We start from the raw sequence: 23880 nt of genomic DNA on the forward strand, positions 1-23880 counted from the left end.
GGACATCCACTGAGAAATGTTACACTCATTGTAATCATTGTAGTGCGTGCCAGTGTCATCTTAAGTCATTCTTACCTTCGCTTATACTGATCAGTTAATGTGTTACAGCTCTACCGTGGTGGCTGGTCAAACGATTGTTACGGTGATGAAATGAAGAAGTTATGGATGATAATCATATTTACTGTTTGACTCAGCACAAACATTGTCCCATTTATCTTGTAATGTTTTGCTAAATTCATTGAAGACGAGCTGGAAATCAAGAGGAAGCTATTGCTTCATAATCATCATGTGGAATTTAAGGAAGTATTAACAGTTAAAACAAACTAGATACTTGAAGTTGCTTATCTCCATAACTTATATGTGCACATGGACAGCTGACCGATTTCTACAACAATTTAGCATATTGTGTTTTTCAGTGTAATTTTATTGAATGGGTGGGTGCCCAGCATTCATTTTTTTTCCCCCAACTGGAAGCAATGTTTGAAATGTAGCTTCATATAAGGAAACAACTCAGTTTTGATCTTTCTTGCAGATGAATGTTTTTTCATACATTCAGTGGGTTACCAATGTGCCAAAAAGTCACTCTACTGATTACCCAGCAAGGATTAGGCTAGAGTGTGGCAACGTTGGTGCAGGGAGAGAGCACATACTGGCACAAGAATATGCAAGGACTCTTGACCTCAACTGAAGTATACATATCCAAGACGCAGAACTATTTTCCTTGATGAAACAGTCTTGGTTAACCTGCCATCCCCAATGGAAGTGCCATCATAGACACAAGATACTGTGGCTCGAACTGCTGCACAGTTTTATGAGCTACAGCCTCGGAGGAAGCATTTTAGCTTTTGGTTGAACCTGAAGGTGGAGATGGGTTCCCAAGCTCTTCAGATACTGCGGCAGGGCGTGTGGGCTTCACTCACAGGAGGCTGGTATGTGGACCCCCATCAGAGCACGTTCTCTAACTGCTTCCACCTCTACCTTTGGATATTTCTTCTGGCCTTCCCCTTTCTGCTGTACATGGTAAGCATATTTTCCACAGTAGGTTGACCACTAATTTATCAAATGTCATCAAACAGAATTGATTTAATCTTCAAGTCATGACAGCTGTACATGGGATTTACTCAATACATGGTTGACACAGTAAGTGAAGGAGAAGCCATAGAATGACCTCATATTTAATTCTCTAACAATGCAAACTGCATGAGAGATTATACAAACTTGTTCCAGTACTGCAGCATTCACAAAATGAGATAGCATTTAAAGGGAAACAATAATTGATATAAGCTATGTTAATGCTCAGCCTCCAACTTCATGATGAGATCTGAGTGACAGCAGTACCCAGGAATCCAACAGGTCAAGCAACATAAGTGCTCAGACAAGTTGACCGGTTTGATACAAATCCCCGGTTTAACCCAGTCATCAGAAGTAAAAATGAAAGGGAATCCATCTAAATGTACATTTTAAACATTCTTTGTAACTGTAAAACTGTGTGCATGTAAAACAGCAGCAAGTTAAGTCATAGTTGGACCAAGAAGTTTGCAAGATCTTATGTACATTCACAACTGATAGTGCAGGTAATAGCATTAACATTTGCCTTCAACCTCAGTTCCAAATAAGTCTTGAAACAATACGGGAAAACTGTGGATTTATTTCAAATCTACCTGAAAGTATGTGCTTGTGCTCTACACTCATTTGTGTTGCATAGTTGGTGCATTATGGACAATAGGAATGGTGAAATATTCATTAATGAAGCCACACCCTAAAATAACCTTTTAAATTGCATTAATACTTAGTCTAATGTTTGAATGTTAAAGCCTCATTTCTGTTTTTGTTAAGAAATTATTTTATAGTACAGCTGTCTTTGAGCTTCCTCTATGAAATGAGCAAAGGGAATTTGCTTTCATCATGATAATTACATAGCACTTTTATTAGTCTGTATTTTTGGGGATTCACAATATGCCAGCAAATATCAATTAATTCCTTGCACTCATCCCTTGAAATGGACTGCATTGCTTCATTTTCATATATTGGTCACAGTTACTGAATTTTGTTCTTTTTGCTCCCTCTCAGGCTCTTCCTCCAAGCTTGGTGGTAGCAGGCATGTACTCTGCTGTGGTAGCGGTCTTTTTCACAGCCATTAAGGTGGTGAACTACCGGCTTCATGCAATGTTCGACCTTGGGGAGATTGTGGAGAAGAAGCAGGCCTCACTCACGGCTGAAGGCCAAAAGACAGAAGATGGGGACGAAGGTTCAGGCGCCCATGATCAGCACAGGTAAGGAGATGTTTTTGGAGAACAGAATTTGGAGCAGAGGTATGAAATGTCAACTCCTTTTAATTTTCTTTATGTGTAACGTCTTCACAGGGATAGTCATGTCGGTGTAGAGATGACGGTGTTTCGGAAGGTCAACTCCACACCCCCAGTGCGTTGTAGCTCCCAGCACTCCCTGTTTGGACTGAACCAGGTCTCGGTGAGGATTATGATATCTGATAGTAGCTTGCAGACTTCATTCTTCTCCCTCCATCATTTCTACATATTAGAAAATGTTTTGTTTTTAACTTCCTATGTCAAATGTGCCTGAAACGATCATTTAGAATATCTTTTTTAGGTCCCCTGACAGTCAGTAGGATAAACCATTTTAATGCCTTAACTGTGTATTGTCCCTGTTCTTCAGGAGTTCTTGCCCCAGCTGGAGGATACAGGGGGCACTAAGGGTAAGTACCTGAACTCTATGTTTTCATACAGCATACCAGAATTAACAAGTTTGTAATTAAAAGTCACATATGTATAATAGACTGTCCTCATACAAGTTAAATTTATGAGTCATATCGGTGTTGCTTTAGTCTGGGTTGAATATGCACTTCTTGAGTGATTTCCTTCCTTTACTCTCAGATATCAAAGAACTAATGAGGGAACAAGGAAGCAATAATGTGATTGTTACGTCAGCTCATCGTGAGATCCTTCGTCAGAGTTCCCAGGACACCATTAGTAAGTGTGCTGCTGTTCAGTGACCAGAAACAAGCATCATACACACTAATCATTGTCTAATCCTGCTTGTAGGAGCCCAGACTATAAGCATACCAATACTGTTGACAGTCCAATGTAGGCATGGTTCTTATATCTACCAGGATGGATGGTAGTACATGCATCTAAATTTATAATAAAAGAATGGAAAAGCAGCTCTGGGTCCTGAGGAGCAAAATAGACCTTTTTTGACTTGTCAAAGTAGGAAAATCACAGTCCCAGTAAGTTGTCACAATACACCATCATGCACTATGTCATTACCCAGAAACTAAATGGAATCCAGTCCTCATTCCTTTGAATATTTACACCTGTGCTTTTCCTACTATGACAAGTCAAAATGTCCTCTGTGAAAAAGCCCCATTTAAAACTTCTGTGTTGTTGCCCTCCAAAGTGCATTTCAATCTGATTTTGGTCCGTCTTACTTTACAGGGTCGCCCAGTGTGGTTCAGTCCTGCATTGTTGCTGCTCTGAGAGGGGACTTCCCTGGTCTTATGGGAGTATCTGGACTGTCGGCTGGATTTGGAGAACCTGGAGACTGCTTGTCTATCCCCCCTTCCCCCTCCAGTCAAGAAGATGGAGGCGAGAAAGAACAGTTGCAGGAGGTGGAGGAGTTGCCAGAACAACTGTCCCAACAGAGTCCCGAGGACAATGGTTTGGGGGCTTATTCTCCTCTTGGCCCCTCTGCTGAATCGGAGAGCCTGGGAGACACTCCGCTTAGCCCTCTTATAAAGAGCAGCTTAAGTGAGGAGCTGAGTGAAAATCTCCTGGGTTTGGGCCTTGACCCTGTGGCATTTGCACCTGGGACTGAGCACCCAGGCAGCCGCAGTGGGGTGGCACTAGCTGCCGGATCCACGGACAGCTGTTTCAGTGCAGGTGGAGCCACAACAGACCGCGAGACGCTAAGCACTGTTAGCAGTTACCGCAGTGAAAAAACTGATTCCACTCAGCTGGAAAGTCCTTCATTCAGCCAGCCGCGGCCTACAGATGGACAGGCTTCTGCCTCAGCACCAGCGATGGGCTCTAACACCCCCAGGCCCACAGACGATGCAGCAGGACAGGGTGGCAGTGATACTGACAACCTGTCAGACAGTGTGCTACTACGTTCCCCTTCCAAAGAATTCTCCCTCAGCCAGGGGCTAGATAGGACACTTGTTGAAGGAGAGGATTTGCCCCCCGTACTCTGTGATATTGCACAGCCCCCTCCACTGCAGAACTCTTCCCCTTCGAGTAGTGGCCACTCAGAGGTTTGTGATTTAGATAGAATTGTCCAAGGTCCTCCTCTACCCCCACCTCGGCAGGCCAATTCAGTGCCCTCAGGGCTGGCCCTGGGTCTAGTGTGTTCTGAGCCTGCTTTGCCCATATCCTCTACCCCCTTTTTACTGCCTGACCAGCCTGCTCTGCAAGCCCAGCAGGTTGTGCGCCCTAAAGACTTAAAGCTGCTGCGGGCCAGCGGCAGTAGCGTGGGGCACAGGCCAGGCCGAAGGAAAGCTCCACGAAGGCGAGCTGGAGCTGGAAGCAGTAGTTTTGACTGTGGCTCTTACAGGCGTCACCACAATCATAGACAACACAGAGATTACATCCCAGTGCGCAACCGACTGGGCGCCAAGGCTTACAGTGAAAGTTTGTTTGAGGATTCCAGCGACGAGGACGATGGCAGTGACATGAGTGCTGGTTCTAGTCTAGGCTCTCAGCGCCGATACAGCTCCGATGATGACGACGACGACGATGATGACTCAAGTTCCTCTACCTCCTGCTACTCCCCAGACCTCGCTAACACTGGCATTACATCCCCGCTCCCTCCTGCTGCTCAACTGCCCACTCCAAGGGAAGGGGATTTACCTGAAACTGCTGGCCCCTCACATTCTCGTGCTGCTCAGCGCTCCTCTAGCACAGCCAGTGCTAAGACTCATGCAAGAGTGCTAAGTATGGATGGGGCAGGCGGAGGCCAGAGCAGCACGGCGGCTCTGCCTTCTACCCTGCTTACGATGCCCTCCACCTCCACCCCTGCACCTCGCACTCTCACCATCTCTAAGTCTGATCTGGAAGCTCGCACTATCCACACTGACGGCTTCCCTGGGTCTCATCATCATCGGCTGGATTCTCTGGGAGGCTCTTGGACTGGCAACCAGATGGGCTGGAGGGCAGAAGAGTTGGTTGAAGAGGGAGCTGTGGGAGGAGGTGAGTTGGTGTAACCTTATAATCCAGAATGTGTGCTTTTGTTAAATGGCCTCCAAGTTTTTGGTACAGGTGAGCCTTGGAATACAGCAGTGTTTTCAATATGTTTTCAAGTATCAAGTAAATGAAGAAAAGTAACTAGTCTTGGGACGAGAAAATATGAAACTGAACTAACAACCAAAGGCAACTTAAGACAGCTCAAACTTGCTGCTTGACACAGACCTCAACTCTGAACAAATTTGCTTAATTTAAAGAGTGTGATTTAGCGTCTAAATCATTTTTAAGGCAAATCTGAGTCACAAATATGAAAGAAAACATTTAATTGACTGACCTCACATCAGCGCTAACTTTCATATTGTGTCTCATCTTAAATGTGAAGCAGATTTTAAGATGAGGAAAAAGGAGCTACCTGACTACTTTTTTGTATGTATTTTTTTTATGTGTTGGTAACAGAGAACAAACATTTCCAGTGACATCAGGGCATGCATGCTTTTGGAGACAGTAGTTACTTTTATGTCTGGAGAGGTAGAGACTATATTTTGGTCATCTAAAGATGCCAGAAGACCGAACAACTTTTAGTAACAAGCAGTGTTGTAGGTATAGCCCAGAACCCACGTTAATAACTGTGGCTGTATAAGCAAAAAAGTTGAAATGGTGACAACATTGAGAAGTGTGCGGTCTTTGGCAGATACTGGATTTAATGTGAAAACAGAGAATCGCTGTTCTTTTCTGTACTGTTTGGCATCGCCACTGATGTGGAGGCAGGAGAAACAGAACCAGCTAAGGGGTTGCTACGCCCCCAACGCAGTACAGGTCACTTTGTTTTGAACCTCCTCTTACCAGTGTGCCAGACTCTACCAGGAGCTTGCATTGCTCTTGGGCAGTGATGCCTTTGATTCATTGGAACACATGAGTGACGAACCCCTGCAAAGTAGTGATCCAAGGAAAGGACCATGAAGGAAGTTGTGTTTCCATGACCACTTACAGGGCTGCCTGTCCAGTTATTTCTAACAAGTCAGTATGTGCTTTAAGAATTCAAGAATTCAAAGAAGCAATAAGCATTACTTACTTTGTTGTAACGTAAGTAGTAGTAATACCAAACTGAAGATATCTTAACTCAATGGTTTATTTAAAATGATTTTCTCAAAATAGAGAAGATATGACATAAGAGGTAAAACACATCACTGGAAAAATTACAGTGTAACACAAGATTATAGAATAGAAAACATTGATTTAGATCTATCGTATTAGGTCGTTATTTACCTTTCAAGGCAGCTGGATTTGCGAGATTAGCATCACAGTAATGTCCATCCAGTTGAGGTGTTTGTGGCCGAAACACAAGGGTTCGGACCACTCAGGGTAAACTACAGGCGGGGTTAAGGTGTGATGGTAGCGAGAAACAATAGTGGCGGCTCCTAAAGAGGTCAGCGCAGATGCTGCTAAAGCATCAGTTATATATGAACTGAAGAGTATTTCTTCCCTGACAGAGAACAGCTCTCCCGACTGGCTTCTGCAAGTGTTTTAACTATGTTATATGGTTTGTTGATCTGATTTTACACTATGTTGCAGCGTTAACTGAACAGCTTACAAGAGAGAGACACAAATTACCACCTCAACAAAGCACCATGAGTTACACCTACCTAAAAGTAATGCAATGTAATACAAAATCCTAGGACAAACAAACAAAGGTTATAAAGTTTAGTTTCTCTGTTGAAGCTGTTTTTACAGAGGTGCTGATTCAACATTATGGTCATTTTATTGTCAGGTGTTGCTACTATTTTGTCCACTCCTTTTATATTCATGAGATCAGGCTAAAGTAAGACAAGTGTACATGCTCCACAATTATCATACAGTTGAGTCTACTCCTCTCTAAAACAGTTTCAATTAAAACTCACAGAGGTTTGATATGTTGCAGGACTGTTGTTTTAGCTACAAGCACCAAATAATTGAGTGTATATGACACAAACTGTATGACTCTGTTTGTGTTGGTGTGTGTGTGTGGCAGCGTTTATAAATATACTTATACAGTACTGTGTATGCGTACTGTGCAAAAGTTGTTGGTAGGTGTGAAGAAATGCTGTAAAGTAAGAATTCTTTCAAAAATATGAAATGCAGTTGTTTGTTTTTATCGATTTACAAATTGCAAAGTGAGCGAAGAGAAAAAGAAATCTAAATCAAATCAATATTTGGTGTGACCACCCTTTGCCTTCAAAACAGCATCAATCAGTCTGTACTGTATATTTATTCTGTCTCTTGGAATTAGCCCTGTGGAAGATTAATGGTAAAAAAATCCACCAAATGTGCACATTTCACCAAAAAAATTCCTGCACTGTCAAACATTTTACATAAATCCCCTTTCTCTAGTGAGACTGAACACTGTAAGTCACACGTCTAAGACAGTCGTTCTGATGAGGCCGCGTTCCCTATTTGGACCTGTTTTTCTCTGTGATGAAACGGAGCCAAATGGGCTTAAAACTCAGAATCTGAGCCAGAAAATAAAGATATTCAAATTTAGGTAAAGTCAAAACAACGTAGATGCAATTCACAACAGAGCTGATGGCAAGATGATGTAATTTTCACCTATTAAGATACAAATTGCAGGAACACACTAAAGGCAGTTGAGGATAAAACGGGATCAGGAATGCGCGTCCAAAATTGTAGAAATTACAGGATGCAGGACGTGTTTAACTGATAGAAACAAAATTAAACAACACTCAAGACTTGTTTTTTGAGTTTCACACCAGAATCAGAATCAACAAATTAATCAATCAAATGTAATCTAATCCATCAGATTACAAGACAAATCAAATGAATTTAAACACATCTTTAAACATGTTTATATTAATGGTAGTGTTCTGCCTGCAGTGTATTATAGTATAGTCTGCTCTGCCAGTATTAGAGGAAATTAATACACTGTAATTAGAAATATTATGAAGCTTAAAGGGCAGCATCTCACTCCGCCTCCACTAACCTGAATATAGTAATTAAATTCTAATTATCTGAGGTAATCACTAACACAGCTTATTCTATTACTCTACATTTGACCATCTACACATTAATGTATCATTGAGCCATACTCTCGGTTTTAACATGGATTTTATTATTCCTGGATAAATGTAGAGCAAGCTGAGCTTTATTGTAGCTGAGCTTCACTCATCTTGGGATATAAAATTGCACAATGTCTCATCAGAGAGTAATTTAGGATACTTGTTTGTCAATGTCTGCAGTGTGTAACTACATTTTAAATGCTGTAATCCAGTAGTAGGCTAATTTTAGATGCTGATATCCATTTTTGATGATAATGGGGCCTTTTATGCTGTACACTGACACTGTAATGCAAGCCGTTGCATTGATGTAACTGATAACCCTTTTCTAGCCATGGCTCCAGAGGATGGGGGCAAACATGACTCAGTCAGCAGTGTGAAGAGGACCCAGGCCATCCGCAGGAGACACAATGCTGGGAGCAACCCTACACCGCCCCCGTCCACCATGGGATCCCCTCCCAGGTTAGTTGACTAAGCAGAGCTGAGTGAGGGTTATAGGTGAAGGCTTTATTTGCCTCTGTCTCTACCCACTAAGGCTGCAGTTCCTGCCACTGTGTTTTAGAGAAAATGTTTCCAGGGGATTTGCCATAAAATGAATATTCTCACAAAGTGTTGGAAAAATTAATAATAAAACGGTAATTAGTTGAAACTACCACTCAGGCAATAAGCCAGCTTCATCAGGTTTAATGCTGCTAAAATTACACCTTAAAGCTACTGTTAGACGATGTTGTTGAACACATTTTTATCTGTTTTTGTTCCTATAGCCTTCAGGACCTCCAACGGGCTCGGACCTCCTCTCATTCACGCACCCGCACGCTTCCCTCAGCCTTACAGTTCGCCTCCTCACTCCTGCTGCCCCGCAGTGGCATCCACGAGGCCTCCACCTTCGACGACACATCAGAGGGTGCAGTGCACTATTTCTACGACGAGAGTGGTGAGTCAGCGGCATGAAAGTAGTAGTTGAACACTTTGGGAAACATGCTCATTTGCTTTCATGTTGAGAGGTAAATGAGAGTATCGATGCCACTATCATGTCGGTTCTTAAAATATAGGTTACAGCTGGGAGACAGTTGGCTTTGCTTAAGGACTGGATGCAGGGGGAAAGAGCCATACTTAAACATGCTAGCAAAATAGGATTATTGAATTGTTTTGGGTGCTTTATTTCTATGATAATGTCTGTCAGGCTTTTACTAGGGATAAATAAGGAAAGTTTTTGCATCTGTCAAGAACAGAAAACAAAACAAACTTCAAAATGAAATTCATGGACACTACCTGCACAGGATACACAAGACCTGCAATGTTTTTCTTCTGCTTTTGAGGTTTTTTTTGTTTGTTTGTTCTCCATCAAGATTCCCTCCTTGCTTCTATGTTTATTAACTTATGTTAAGTGGAAATGTGGGGGACAAAAACAGAAATGCCTCATCTGTTAGTTCTACAAACGTGTCTGTGGATTGTTCCCCGTTGAAAATATTCCATTTCGGTTTCTTTCTGTTGTGTAACAGGTGTGAAGAGATCCTACACATTTGGACCTGCCGGAGGCGGTTATGAGGATCCAGTTCAGTAAGTCATAAGGTTTTTATTACCAGGTTGCCTTTTTTTCATGACTGTAAGAGTTAATTTGCTGTTATAAAACCATGACTAAAAGCTACAGTTAAAGCAGTAAAATGTCATGCTTGCAGGGAAAGGGAGAGACAGTCCCAGTCCTCAAGCTTCACCTCCACTGAGGTCCAGGAAGGGGCACCAGTCCTGTCCATGCTCCAGCCCAGACCTGTGGTTTTACAGGGCATGCAGGTGCGCAGGGTGCCTCTGGAAATGCCTGAGGTTAGCAGCCTTTGATATTTGATGTGGCAGATTCTTCCAGGTAGAAATGCATTTAAATAAGTCAGGACTCTCTCCCTCAGAGGAAACTATCACAAGCTTTGTTGTTTTTTCTTTTACATTCATCACTCATTTCTCGCCTCAAAATTCTAGTTTGATCTGGATCACGAGTCTCTACAAGAGTCCCAGGAAAACACTTTGATGATCGAGGAGAAAGCCAAACCCAAACAGTACTACCGCTTTTGGGTGCTGCCCGGGAAGTGGCTGAGGGTTCGATATGATCGACTAGCTCTTCTCGCCTTACTGGACAGGTGACCCAGACTGTTGGAGTAGAGGAGAGATGATAGTCTGTTTAGTTCTTTCCAAAACACAGCACAATATTTTGTACTTGGTTGTCCTTGACATCATCGATTAATGCATGCTGTAATAATGTGTGTCAGTTGTTTTGAGTTCTCTGGCTTCAAAATTTAGGCAGATTGACAAAAGTTCATTTGTGTCGACCAGTTCCTCTCACCAAAAATGAAGTATAAGAACAGTAAATCTAAACACATTTGTTAAGCTGTCCAAACATTGATTTTTCTGCTTTCTGTTGCCAGGAATCGCCGTGTGGGAGAGAACGTGTTTGCTGTGGTGCTGGCCAGTCTGGTGGCCTTCTTGGGGTTCCTACTGCTGCTGCAGGGCTTTTTCAGGGACATCTGGGTCTTCCAGTTCTGCCTGGTCATTGCCAGCTGCCAGTACTCTTTACTGAAGGTACTTTACCTCTGGATTTATTTCAGCTAAAAGGATCTCATCCTGTTTTTTTATTTAGTTAGATGTTATTGATCTTGTGGCTTAAGATGGGCAGTGACTGCATTATTTTATTGCTGTTCCTACACTTTTAATCACAGCTAAAACGTACAGTCGATCAGTCACAACAGGGGCACTCACACTGAACTAAACACAGAATAGTGTTTGGTTTTGTCTGTTGACAATAACAATAATTTATATCAAAAAGTTGGCTGCATCCTCAAAAATATTAACAAAAAAGAGGAAGGTAGCATTTCTTTGTGTTCTACTGTGAATGGAAATAAATAGATGTTCAGACCACTGTTAAGTTGTCAGAAGACTACGTGGTCTGTCTGTTTTGCAGTGAAGTAGAGTTTTATTTGTATTACACACAGCCTCCGTCTACAGTGTTCACAACATTTAAAATACTCCTCCAATAATATTAAAACCGGCTCACTACAGCTCATAATAGACACTTTGATAGCAGCTAAGTGGGAAATTTAAGAGCAGAAATGCTCAAACTGCAAGACAGCCGACGGAATTTTCAGACATGCCAGAAATCCGTTCAGTCGTTGGACAGCCAGATTGTTGATCGTTAGGGCAATTAATCAGGCGTTGTGTCAGCACCACTCAAACTGACCATCAAACTATAACAAATGTGGCAGAAATTCTGCTCAATCCTTTCTGTTATTTTTTGGGGGGGGGATTTAAAATAGAAAATGTAGCAAAATGTGAAGCCTGTGAAGCTTAATTCCCGTGCCTCTTCGTTTTAGAGTGTACAACCAGATGCAGCATCTCCCATGCACGTGAGTACTGGTTTTTTCATCTTGTTATATTCTGAAGTGTATTTTATAGCACAAACCAAAGCAAAGCCTTTCACTCTGTTACTGTAGTGTGACTGTAGCTGGTCTTTCTGTCTGTGATTTAACAGGGCCATAACTGGATCATTGTGTACAGTCGGCCGGTCTACTTCTGCTTGTGCTGTGTGATGATCTGGATCTTTGACCTATCTGGGCGCTCTGGCAGCCTACAACCCTTCTCCCTCTACGGTGTCACCTTCTTCTCTGCACACTTCCTGCTTTGTGTCAGGGACATGCTCATTGGTTAGTAGTCAAATATGGACCTTCACATCAGCATTGTACCAGATGTCCACCTCAACAGTGTCAATATTTTATATTGGAGTGAGAAGTTTCACAGAGTTGATAAATCTTCAGTTGTGTTGTGTGCTTCACTTTTTTGGCTTTTTACATTTTTTTTTCCTCTTTTCTCCAACAGTGTTTGCCTTGTGTTTCCCGGTCATTTTCCTGTTTGGGTTGCTACCTCAGGTCAATACTTTTGTGATGTGTCTGCTGGAGCAGATCGACATGCACATTTTTGGTGGAACTGGTAAGAACATGTCTACATGGACATGATGATGACGATGATGATGATGAATACCTTGTCAGGAAAGTGTGCACATGATCATTTGCGATTCAGTTCTTCCTGATCTTCGCTCTGTGTCTCTCTTCTCAGCCACTACCAGCCCTCTCTCATCTCTGTTCAGCCTCATACGCAGCATGCTGGTGGCTGCTCTGCTGTATGGATTTTGCCTCGGTGCTATCAACGTAAGTGGAACACAGACACTCTATGTCTTTGTGTGATGTTTCTGTTTTACAGATTCTGATCAGTGTAGGAATTAATATCATTTTTGGTTTTTTTAGGCACCGTGGGGGGATGCCCATGTGCCAGTACTGTTCTCTGTGTTTTGTGGCCTACTCCTGGCCTTATCCTACCACCTCAGCCGCCAAAGCAGCGACCCCACCATCCTATGGTCAGTATTTTGTGTTTCATACTGTCAGTAATGGCTTTGGAGCATTGAAAATCTTGTTTTTACATCCATGATACAGTTAACAATTACATGTAGCCATGGCAAGTCAATGAACGCACCTTTTTTTTACACACTGCAAAAAACAAGTGTAATATTTTGTGTCAAATCTGTTTCTTGTTAATTATTTTGTATACACAGGAGGCTTTTCTGTTGTCAACCTCTACATAAACCACGTAATGGGTAGCGCTATCGTGCAATTTTCTTTTGTTTTGACATGCATATTTAGAGTAAGAATGTAATGGGCCCTGCATGCTGCCAAAACACAGAGACCTGCATACAGAATTGTGCCTAAACTCATCCTGTGGAGACACTGACACAAAGTTTTCACTGCACAGCATGTGTAGCCTTTGATGCTACATGTCAGCTTTTTGTTGTAGTTCTCATAATTCCTTTTGGTGTTTTCTTCCATCAGGTCGCTGGTCCGGTCTAAGTTATTCCCAGAGCTGGAGAACCGAATACCAGAAGAGCCCCCTGTTGAGATCAAGGACCCTCTTCCTGAGAAGCTGCGTAACTCTGTGGTAAAGATCACAGCCCACTTTCCTGCAAAATTTTACTTTTGATTTCATTGTGTCAGTACTTCTAAAGTCTTGTGCCTTCTCACTGTGTGTTTGTAGAAAGAGATCCTTCATTCGGACCTCGTCATGTGTCCCCTCATGGCTGTGATTACCTTCGCCATCAGTGCCAGCACAGTTTTCATCGCTCTTCAGGTTAGTTGGAACAGGGTTTATGATTCTTTTCTTTCAACACATTTCTCAGAAGGTTTTAGCGAAAAAAAACGGATTTCCCAAGCTCATTTTCCTCTTCTTGTCGTCAATCCACAGCCCGCTCTTAGCTTCGTCTTGTACATCCTGGCCGGAGTTGTAGGCTTTATTACACACTATCTCCTGCCTCAGCTCCGCAAGCAGCTGCCATGGTTCTGCCTGGCTCACCCTGTCCTCCGCTCCAGAGAGTACAGCCAGTTTGAGGTTCGAGGTGAGTGTGGCGCTGTTTACATACGCAGGAGTTAGCATGGCGAAGTGTCTACTCGACTGAACTATTTGAAAGTGGAATACAGCAAGAAAGCAGCATTGAGTGAATGAAAAAAGTAAACTAATGTCTCTTTACAGAGTCCAACGACATGGACTAAGAATCAATAAATCAACACTAGTACTTAAGTAGCTGAATTTAAACTAAAAGAGCTACAGTAGAGCTTTATTTTTTATCTGTTTTTATGTAAAATAACTTAGCAGTGCATTCATGATATTCCTGCCTGCCTCCTCCTGTACACCTTCCATCCAGGCATCATATTTCTTCTGGCGCTGATCCATCTCCAGTATTTAATAACAGCCAGGGATGTCAGAAATACTGCCCAATGTATAAATATCTTTTTAAAAGTTTTTCAGTTTAAATCATTTTTCTGCCAGATTTATTTCCCAGCTGTGAACGGCTTTAGGGGGAACATGAAGAGGCAAAGCTAGAGTTTGGACTCCTCAACAAGTGTGTAAGATCGTTTTGCTTTCTGTTTGCCCCAGATGCTGCTCAGCTGATGTGGTTTGAGAAGTTGTATGCGTGGCTTCAGTGTGTGGAGAAATATTTCATCTACCCAGCCGTGGTGCTTAACTCCCTAACAACAGAAGCTCAAACTGTGGGTCAGAGGCATAAAGAGCTGGACATCTAGTAAGCCTTTCCTCATTCTGTCTCCAAACTGTTAAACATCCATACATTACATTGTTCTCCATCTCTGCTCCCCGGGGATGTGTGCTGTTAGCTGTGTGTTGAAACTGTTGAATATAAAATTAGTAGACATCCTGAACCATCCCCAGGTGTATTGCTTTCTTCAGGTTGTGCTCTGTGGCCCAAGATGCATAAAACATATCCTGTCAGTTTTTCTTGTTTCCCCTCTTCAACCCATAAGCCAGCCAGTCTGTATAGTATTTTACTTAAAGGGAAACTGTAACACACGCAGGCAGCCACTTGCACCTGGGTTTTGTAGATCTCCTGTCACTCCTGACTCTGTGGTTTTAGCTGTGTATGCCACTGATTTCTCTCTCGCTGTCTCTTTCTCCAGCAGCCGAGCTCTCTTCATCTCAGTAGCAGGCATGAAGTTGCTGCGTTCGTCCTTCTGTGCACCGTCGCAGCAGTACGTCACGCTGTGCTTCACCACACTCTTCTTCCACTTTGACTATCCACACTTCTCGGAGACCTTCCTCATCGACTACTACTTCATGTCCATTCTGTTCAGCAAGGTTAGGATGCGCACCCTGTCATCTCTTAATAATTCATTTTGATCATACTCGAGCAGCAATTTATTGTGCACACTAGTCAGCTTGATGTTAGTGACTTAACAGCAGGCTAATAAGCAGAATTACTGCCCTCTCTGGTTGAAAGTCACAAGCCTGTTTTACCTCTCTGGTGCGCCTGTAGTCAATGTACCAACTGTGCAGTCACATGAATACAGCTGCTTTTTTTTGTTTAATGTTTTTGTCCTTTAAATTCTCAGATGTGGGACCTGCTGTACAAGCTGCGCTTTGTGTTGACTTACATCGCCCCCTGGCAGATCACCTGGGGCTCAGCCTTCCACGCCTTTGCTCAACCCTTTGCCGTGCCCCGTATCCTTCACTTTTTCAATATTTATAATGTCGTGTCCACTTTATGGTATAATGCAGTCTAATACAACAACAGCACACAATTGCATTATTGTACAGGTGTTGTTATTACGCCCCCCCCGTTGACACACGGTATGCACATTTCCAGAATAAGTCACCAGGACTGTGGAGGAACGTTATAAGTACCAATTTGTTTTTTGTTGTTGTTTGTTTGTTTTTTTTGGCAATGAAATGCCCTTAACTCATATTACATCAGACTCTGCTGTGCTCTTTGTTCAGGCCATCTTCTCTGCCATCTTTTCCACCCCTCTAAATCCTGTCCTAGGCAGTGCTGTGTTTGTCACCTCGTACACCAGACCTGTAAAATTCTGGGAACGAGACTACAAGTATGTTTTTGAAAAAATAAATCAATGTGCAAGTGTGAAATTACATTTCATAAAGTCCAAATATGAAGTATGTCCGTTCAGTTCTGATGCTAGCTTGTAATGTTTGCAGCACCAAGAGAGTCGATCATTCCAACACCAGACTTGCCACTCAGTTAGACCGCAACCCAGGTATACCGTAACATCATGTCACCATCTAATTATCGCTATTTGACTCGTATTTAGTTTTGTTCTGTAACTATGGTGATGGTTTCTTCTTTTCTTTAAGGTGCTGATGACAACAATCTGAACTCGATTTTCTACGAGCACCTGACGCGCTCACTGCAGCACAGCCTGTGTGGAGACCTACTGCTCGGCCGCTGGGGCAACTACACCACAGGCGACTGCTTCATCCTCGCCTCAGACTACCTCAACGCTCTCGTGCACATCATCGAGATCGGCAACGGCCTGGTCACCTTCCAGCTGAGGGGTCTAGAGTTCAGAGGTCAGCGGCAGGGGAGGTTGGGGGCTGACAATGTTTGTAGCTTGTATTTTGAATGGTATTGCTCATCTGTACCTACATTTCTTAATTTTGGTTTGATATTACTGTTTGTGCCGGTTCTTATAGTATATTTTTATTCCTCTGGGAAAAAAAGACAAGTTTCTTGGCTGCAGCTTTACTTTACATTTGTTAAGGACTAAGAAAGATAGATGTTGTGCGTCACTCTTTAATGAGGTTGTCACTTTCCAATAAAGCAGGGCTTTATAATCTAAAATTATAATCTGAGTTTAATTTGTTTTGATTTTTATGCACACACAGTAGATGTCTATTCTTGTAGATGAGTATTTATTCCAGTAATATCATGCAAAGTTATTTTTAAATGCAAATTTACTAAACTTAGTGTCACAGAGTGACACTTGACAGCTATATACAAGAAAGCTATTTGCTCACGCAGCTGATCCTCATCTGCTTCACATCTGTTCAGGTACCTACTGTCAGCAGAGGGAGGTGGAGGCCATCACCGAGGGGGTAGAAGAGGATGAGGGCTGCTGCTGCTGTGAACCCGGTCACCTTCCCCACATGTTGTCATTCAATGCCGCCTTCGGACAGCGCTGGCTGGCCTGGGAGGTGGCGGCCACCAAGTACGTGCTAGAGGGCTACAGCATCAGCGACAACAACGCAGCCTCCATGCTGCAAGTATTCGACCTCCGTAAGATCCTCATCACATATTATGTCAAGGTAAGATCACACGCTTTGTGTTATAACATCAGCATTTAACCTGGAGACGTGCCTATTTTTTAGATGCTGAAGACTCCTCTGCATGTCTGCACTTTAGCAAATATTTACATGTCCGATCGCTGTAATAGAATATGTGATTTCCTGTTCACATTGCTTTTACATTCACTGTAGCCCGATTGAGCCCAGACAAATAACAAGAGGACAGCAATTCATTTTTAATTCTAAAGATCCAGTTGCATTGTGTGAAGTGTACACTGATTGCATCAACTCTCTCTTGCAGTTGGCCTGCTGTATTAAAATGATAACTGAAATGGCAGCCCGTGGACTCGATGCTAAAAGCTGTTGATGGTTAAATAAGCTGGGTGTTGTTTGTTTGATCCCTCCAACAGAGCATCATCTACTATGTGAGTCGATCCTCTAAGCTGGAAGAATGGCTGAATAATGAGACGATTCAGGAGGCTCTGCGGCCGTGTCTGGGGCCTAACTACGTTGACAGTGACCCCACCTTCAACCTGAACATCGATGAGGACTATGACCACAGGGCCTCCGGCATTACCCCCTCCTCCTTCTGCATGATTTACCTGGACTGGATTCAGTATTGCAACAGCAGACGTCAAACGGTGAGACTCTCCACAACATTTCCGAAGGGATTCCCACCAGGGGTTGTTCTCGTTCTTGTTGGTTTGTTTTTCTCTGCAAATCAAGAAATGAGTTTGAACCTTTGGAATTTGAAATGCGAGAAAGACGTTACAAAGGAAAAATGAAGAGATTAGATGGGGTTCTGCATTTACTTAGTTAATGAAGGCAGAAGCTGCTTGTTTTGTCTGAATATGTTACCCTTTTCAGCTCTACAGATAACTAATATGACAGATGGTACCATCCATATTCATGCTTAGTCTCTGGGGTTTTGTTGTCCTCATTATTTACAAAATAAAAGAAATTTCTAAAAGTAAAAAAGAGACAGAAAGTGGCAGTTATATTGTTTATCTAACTATTGTTTATTTGAGGGATCACAGTCAGTATTTAAAGAACTCTTTCTGGTCCAGCCTGCGTAACATTTGTAAAACACGTACAATATTTCATCATTTATCTTGACCTCTTTATTGTGTTGTAGCCTGTGACATGTGAAAGAGACTCTCCACTTGTCAACCTCTGTTTTGGGCTGTGTATCCTGGGAAGAAGAGCTCTGGGCACGGCCTCCCACAGCATGTCTGCAAGGTAAGACCACCATGTCTCTCAGTGCGGCCAATGGCGCATGTCACTACCTGTGCATTTGCCAGCAATATGCAAGAGTTATCGGTTGTTGTTTATCCGTTTGACAGCTTGGAGCCATTTCTCTATGGCCTTCATGCGCTTTTCAAGGGAGACTTTCGCATCACGTCTCCCAGGGATGAATGGGTATTTGCAGATATGGATTTGCTGAATCGAGTCGTGGCACCGGGAGTGCGGATGTCCCTTAAATTGCATCAGGTAGCATTTCTCAACAAGGAAAAAACTAACCCTGAGGTTAAAATAATGATTGCTATTGTCCCTGAACTGAGACCAACCCTGTAATCTGCCTTTACCCCAGGACCACTTTACATCTCCGGATGAGTATGAGGATCCTATGGTTCTGTATGACGCCATCACTGCCAATGAGGAGAAGATGTTGATTTCTCACGAGGGCGACCCTGTGTGGCGCAGCGCTATTCTAGCAAACATGCCTTCACTGCTGGCACTGCGCCATATTATGGACGACGGCAGCGACGAGTACAAGATCATCATGCTTAACAAGAGGTTCCTCAGCTTCAGAGTCATCAAGGTCACAGCTCTTCCTGTTTATTACTCGATGTTGTAGTTTTTGTTGTATATACGTTGTTTAATCTTTCTTTTTTCTATTAAATTCAGCTGATGCACACAATGGTTTTTCTCACAAATCAGATAAGGGTTAAAGCTGTTTTTATGTATCCTGTTCACCTCTGTACTGCCCCCTACAGGTGAATAGAGAGTGTGTGCGTGGACTGTGGGCTGGGCAACAGCAGGAGCTGGTTTTCCTGCGTAATCGTAACCCAGAGCGTGGCAGCATTCAAAACGCCAAACAGGCCCTGAGGAATATGATTAACTCCTCATGTGACCAGCCCATTGGGTACCCCATCTACGTGTCCCCCCTCACCACCTCATATGCTGGGGGGCACAGCCAGCTCCGGTCTGTGTGGGGAGGACCTGTCAGCCCACACAACATTTACACCTGGCTCATCAGCAGCTGGGACAGGTACATGGGCTAAACGTCCGGTGATAAATGTTATTCACAGTGATGTATTAGATGTGTATGCTCTAATACATATGCTAATATGTCTCTCCGTAGGTTACAGAAGGGTTGTGGCGCTGGCTGCAACAGCGGAGGAAACATTGAGGACTCAGACTGTGGAGGCGGCTCCACTTCGATCTCCACCAACCCAGCCGTTCACACCACCCAGAGTACACCAGCCTCCAGCCTTCCCCAGCCGCACATCACCACTGTCCAGCCCTCCATGGGTAAGACCTTAAACCAACCTCAGCCACATGAGGTGATGCTCGGGGAGCTGACCCCTGTCTGTGTTCAAGGATAGTCTCTAATGTCTGCTGTGGGTGGCCTGCCTTGTGTAGGAGCTAAAGTGAAGGTGTTAGTCTCTGGGTTTCCTATACACAGCGGTCTCGAGTAACAAAGTTGTATTAGGCTGCTGATGTAGCTAAACTTCTTTTACTTTGATGTCATAACATTCAACTATGCTTGCTTGTGGTCAAAAAGTGTGGCTGGACAAAGAGTTGGAGCGAATTGTTAAAACAATTCATGGCTTTGCATGGCTGTACTGCAAGCTGACTCATTTTCTTTTGATATTTTTGGCTAAATGGCTGAATGAAATGCCCTTTTTGCATTTTAGGTACAGACAACCCTGTAGGTCCAACCCAGAACTGGCCTCACCACCCCCAACCTCTCCCATTAGCTCTGCTCAGCCAATCAGAGGGCAGGATGGAGGCAGGACTGCTCTCATCTCTACAGCGTACATCCTCCATCCAGGGGCTCCTGGGCCAGCAGCTGTCCAGCTCCCAGCTCTCCTTCAGCGGCTCTGTGGCTCCGCCTCCTCTGCCGGGCCCAGAGCGCTTCTGCCCGGCGAGCCTCCTGGAGAACTCGAGCCACAGAGCAGGCCAGCGGGCTGGCCTGGGCCAGGGCAGCGGACTACACTATGAGAGCCACTTTGGCAAGTGGAGTTTTTCAGGCAGGAAGGGCTTTAATGGACCAGCTGCAGTGGAGGGGGAAGGAGGAACAGTACAGACCATACGCACACAGGTGAGGAGGCCGTCTGTTTGTGTACTGTTCTCTCATATGTCATTTTTGTCAGGGTCACCAGCCGTAGAACAAAGTGGAGCTTATTGACCAAGGGCATAAAGAGGTTAATCTTTGGATTGGTTAGCATTTACATTTGAACCAGTGCTGGTACCCAGCAGAACTTTTTTTGGGTAACTATCTCTGTAACAATAAAAATGTAGTTTCACAATTAAAAAACAAGACGAAACTCATCCGAACACATGCGACTGCTTTGGGCTCGCCACTGCATGTTGGACTTGATGAAGCTGCAGTCTTACTCCCTCTGTTCCCCTCTAACATATTCTTTAGCCTACTCTCTCACCCAGATGTGTGCTCACTTACTGAAATTTGGCGAGGGACTTGGGAGTTGGTAATTCACACATGATTTGGTCGGTACCCAGAAAAGTAGAGAGTAGCCAACCCCCGTGCCACTATACCTCTAATATCATCATATAAGGTCATATAGTGTGGTTCCAGCTTCTCTAATGTAGCTGATTTAGTGTTTTCCTGGTCTTTTGGGCTGTTGTTCAGACTACTATTACAATTTGCTTGATTTTTTTAATTTATTTATTTTATAGACCAAATGATTCATTATGTAATCAAGAAAGCAATTGGAGGATTACTCAGTATTGAAAATAATCATTTGTTGCAATCTTACTCCTTTGCCTTCATGTGTTATTAACAGAATGTTAATCATTTTTAATTATACAAAATAGGGCTGTATCAGGCTGTAACAGTAACCAACAGTATGAGTCTTGTACCAATCTACTGAATATCATATTGCATGCACTATTTTAAAGCACTTGAGTTGCTAATGACTCCAATTCAGAGAGGCAAAGAGCTGTAACAGTTTGTAAATGAGAGGTTCACCAGTGTCACAGTTGAGGAACACAAGCAGGAAGTGGGCCTGAAGTACACAATGGTTTGTCAAATTATGATCAAAAGTCCTCATTGTACCTGTGTGAATTACACTTCACCTGATTTGCTTTTGTTTGGACGCTGATATTGCTGCTTGCTACAACATGTTGTTTGCTGTTTTATATCATTTTATATCAAATTTTACCTGTTTGGTCAGTGGAGACATGTTGATGATAAATATATCAAATCAACTTAAATATCTTAGCAAATATTTAATATCAGTTTTATCTTTTTCAGCCTACTCCTCCTGCACCCCTACAAGAGGCCAGTCTGACACAAGATCCTCTGGGAGCCACTCAGACGATGGATCCGAACCTGCTGACTGCAGGGTTGGAACCATCGTCGCCCCGAGAGGAATCCACGGAGCTGCCTTTACTTGAGCACCTGCACTGAGTCTGCACTGGGAGACCCTGAGTGACATTCTCTGCAGTGAAAGCACACTGCGGTCGAACCTGGACCGGACTGGGCTCGGCCCGCCCAGACCAGACTCATTCCAGCCTTCGGCACTCATTCCATCAACCACCATGTAACTAAGTGCAACCGCAATTTGTAAATCCTCTAATGACCCACTGCAATACTGGATAGATCTGGTTATACAAACATCACCCTTCTCAGCCAAAGGAGTCAAACATCTGATAGCATGCCGAGCTGATGCACGTCAGATCGTGAAATAACCTGTTAATTCCAAAGTCAGCTTTCATCATGACTCGTAGGGCCTGATGATATACTCATTTTTAACACTTTTTCTGACAAAGGCACACAGTGTCTCTATGGACAACCTTTTGGTTGGAACAGTAGTGACAGGCCAGAAAGGCCAGTGCAATTATAAGGGATATTTTGCTTGAGGATTGATTATTTTTCTATACTGGAGAATAGAGGATCGCCTCTGACTGTCTCTCACTTGACGCCTGCAGCAGCAGTTTTTTTGCATAACCAATAAAAAAAAATTTAAAAAAAAGATCCTACAGTAAGTTGCTGTATGTGCAGGTGAAGGATATGTGGAAACCATGATAAGCCTTGTTTTGTTTTCCCCCATTTTATCACGCTCACCAGACCTTCAGTTGTGTGTCAATATTTAACAAAACATATTGGCCAATTTCAGGAGCCTCCACTTCCTCTTCTTCCCTGCACATTAAACATATTCAACAACAACAACAACAAAAAAACAACACATCCCACCAAAACTGTCATCTTTGTCCTCTGGCCTGTTTCCTACAGAGGTGCCTGACAACATCAACACTCAACAGGTCTGTCTTGGAGCAAGTTTCAGGGAAAAAAAACAAAAACAAAAACAACTCCCTTCCATCCCAGCCAACATGTGGTGCTTTTACCGCTAGTTTACAGTCTATTTAGGCCTGGACATGAGTCCTGAATCTGACTAGCAACACAGAGATGTGGGATGACTTCGGACAGAGCTGGCGCGCATGGATCCGGATCAAGCGGAGAGTGATTCCAATCTGTGAAAACCGTGCTGATCACAAACCTACGAACTTGGAGTGTTAGAAACGTAAAGCCTTTTTTCTTTTTGTTTTGTTGAGTGGAATGTCCCTTTTTTTTTTTTTTTTTTTGTTTTTACTTGAAGAATCACACGTTCCTCAGTGTTAAAGGTTCACTGAGTTTGTTTTCTTTGGATGACCGATCAATGACGCCCTCTCTGATCAGATCCACTCAGCTCATGACTTTCTCGATAGCAGGGACCCAGGCTGCTTTGTGTTGGGAGCTGTTTTCTTTGCCTGCAGTACGGCCCCTCCCATTACTATACTACTGCTTCTGCATCTCCTGCTACTACTAATATACCCACTACTACTGCTGTTCTACAACAGGTAAATCCAGCGTTTTAGTTGGAAATAAACAAAGTTGAATAAATACTGAAAGCAAAGGTGGAATATTTATTTGATTAATATTGTCTTACAGATATCTTTAACGGGGTTTGTCAATATGGTGTGCTGATGTATCAAATTGGAAATCTGCCTTCTGTCAACTGTAACCCCCACCCCTCCCTCAATTTATTTGGTGTCATCACATTCGTATCATCTCACCAATGGCTGTCTTTTTTTAAAGTGTGTAACATAACTGGAAGTATTCCTCAGAAGTCACTTTAAGTTGGTTTCTTTCCCACTCTTGCACTCGTTTTGTTCCACTCCTGTGAAACACTGATGGAGGGTTGAGGTAGATCATGCAACATGAAAAAGAAGCTGGCAGTCGGCCACATTCGGCCCCAAATGTTTCCCCAGGTCCAGTGGCTTTGTCCCCCGCGTGCCCAGGCGTCTGCAGTGGTTGAATGATTCTGAAATAAGCCCATGCCACAGGATTAATCATTGTACCAGAAGACTGCTGCGTTTGCTAGTTTTCTCACCAAATGCTGTCTTAGAAGCCGCGTTCCCCCTGTAGGAAACTTGAAAGGACGCCAGCGTTCTCAGGGTCTAAAACGGGAAAGAAATTGACTTCTTCTGCTGGAAGACTTTTTGGCCAAAGGGAGGAAACTGAAAGGGGTTTCAAAGTGTCACGGTTAGGAGGCAGGTTGAGTGCTGGGTCACGCTGACATTGTAAAAGATGTCCCGTTTACGGTGGTTTACTCTCTCTGGTTCAAAATATGTTCTGCACACTGCGTGCTGTCAAAGCCACATGTGTTTGTTGAATCACTCTCTTTGCAGCGCTGTTTTTTTTTTTTTTTTTGTCGTTTTTTTTTTTTTCCCCACTTTCAGCTCTTTACAACATTCGAACAAGGGACACACCTTTACAAAGTGTTTTTTTTTTT

General features: G+C 43.2%; 1 protein-coding gene across 1 annotated transcript; it reads left to right on the plus strand.

Annotated features, from left to right (window-relative positions):
* Positions 1-540: 540 nt before the first annotated feature.
* LOC139212798 (pecanex-like protein 3) lies at positions 541-23164 on the plus strand. Its single transcript, XM_070843330.1, has 35 exons — positions 541-1020; positions 2071-2273; positions 2364-2469; positions 2674-2713; positions 2892-2987; positions 3453-5201; positions 8575-8704; positions 9007-9176; positions 9745-9802; positions 9922-10063; positions 10214-10371; positions 10657-10810; positions 11599-11631; positions 11757-11928; positions 12101-12211; positions 12338-12429; positions 12526-12635; positions 13105-13210; positions 13307-13399; positions 13514-13664; positions 14204-14348; positions 14740-14917; positions 15172-15280; positions 15534-15663; positions 15773-15831; positions 15929-16144; positions 16626-16879; positions 17269-17499; positions 17994-18097; positions 18202-18349; positions 18450-18680; positions 18856-19130; positions 19224-19393; positions 19780-20186; positions 21360-23164. The coding sequence occupies exons 1-35, from the start codon at positions 868-870 to the stop codon at positions 21513-21515; spliced, it is 6840 nt and encodes a 2279-aa protein (XP_070699431.1). The 5' UTR covers positions 541-867; the 3' UTR covers positions 21516-23164.
* The last annotated feature ends 716 nt before the right edge of the window (positions 23165-23880 follow it).

This window comes from Pempheris klunzingeri, chromosome 14 (genome assembly GCF_042242105.1).
Source record: "Pempheris klunzingeri isolate RE-2024b chromosome 14, fPemKlu1.hap1, whole genome shotgun sequence".
Classification (NCBI taxonomy): Eukaryota; Metazoa; Chordata; class Actinopteri; order Acropomatiformes; family Pempheridae; genus Pempheris; species Pempheris klunzingeri.

Bases quoted from the DNA above. Each gene is read 5' to 3' on its own strand.
- LOC139212798 (XM_070843330.1), top strand. From the start codon at position 868: ATGGGTTCCCAAGCTCTTCAGATACTGCGGCAGGGCGTGTGGGCTTCA. The intron at 10,811-11,598 runs GTACTTTACCTC...TCTTCGTTTTAG, and splicing joins GCCAGTACTCTTTACTGAAG to AGTGTACAACCAGATGCAGC. The intron at 14,918-15,171 runs GTTAGGATGCGC...TTAAATTCTCAG, and splicing joins TGTCCATTCTGTTCAGCAAG to ATGTGGGACCTGCTGTACAA.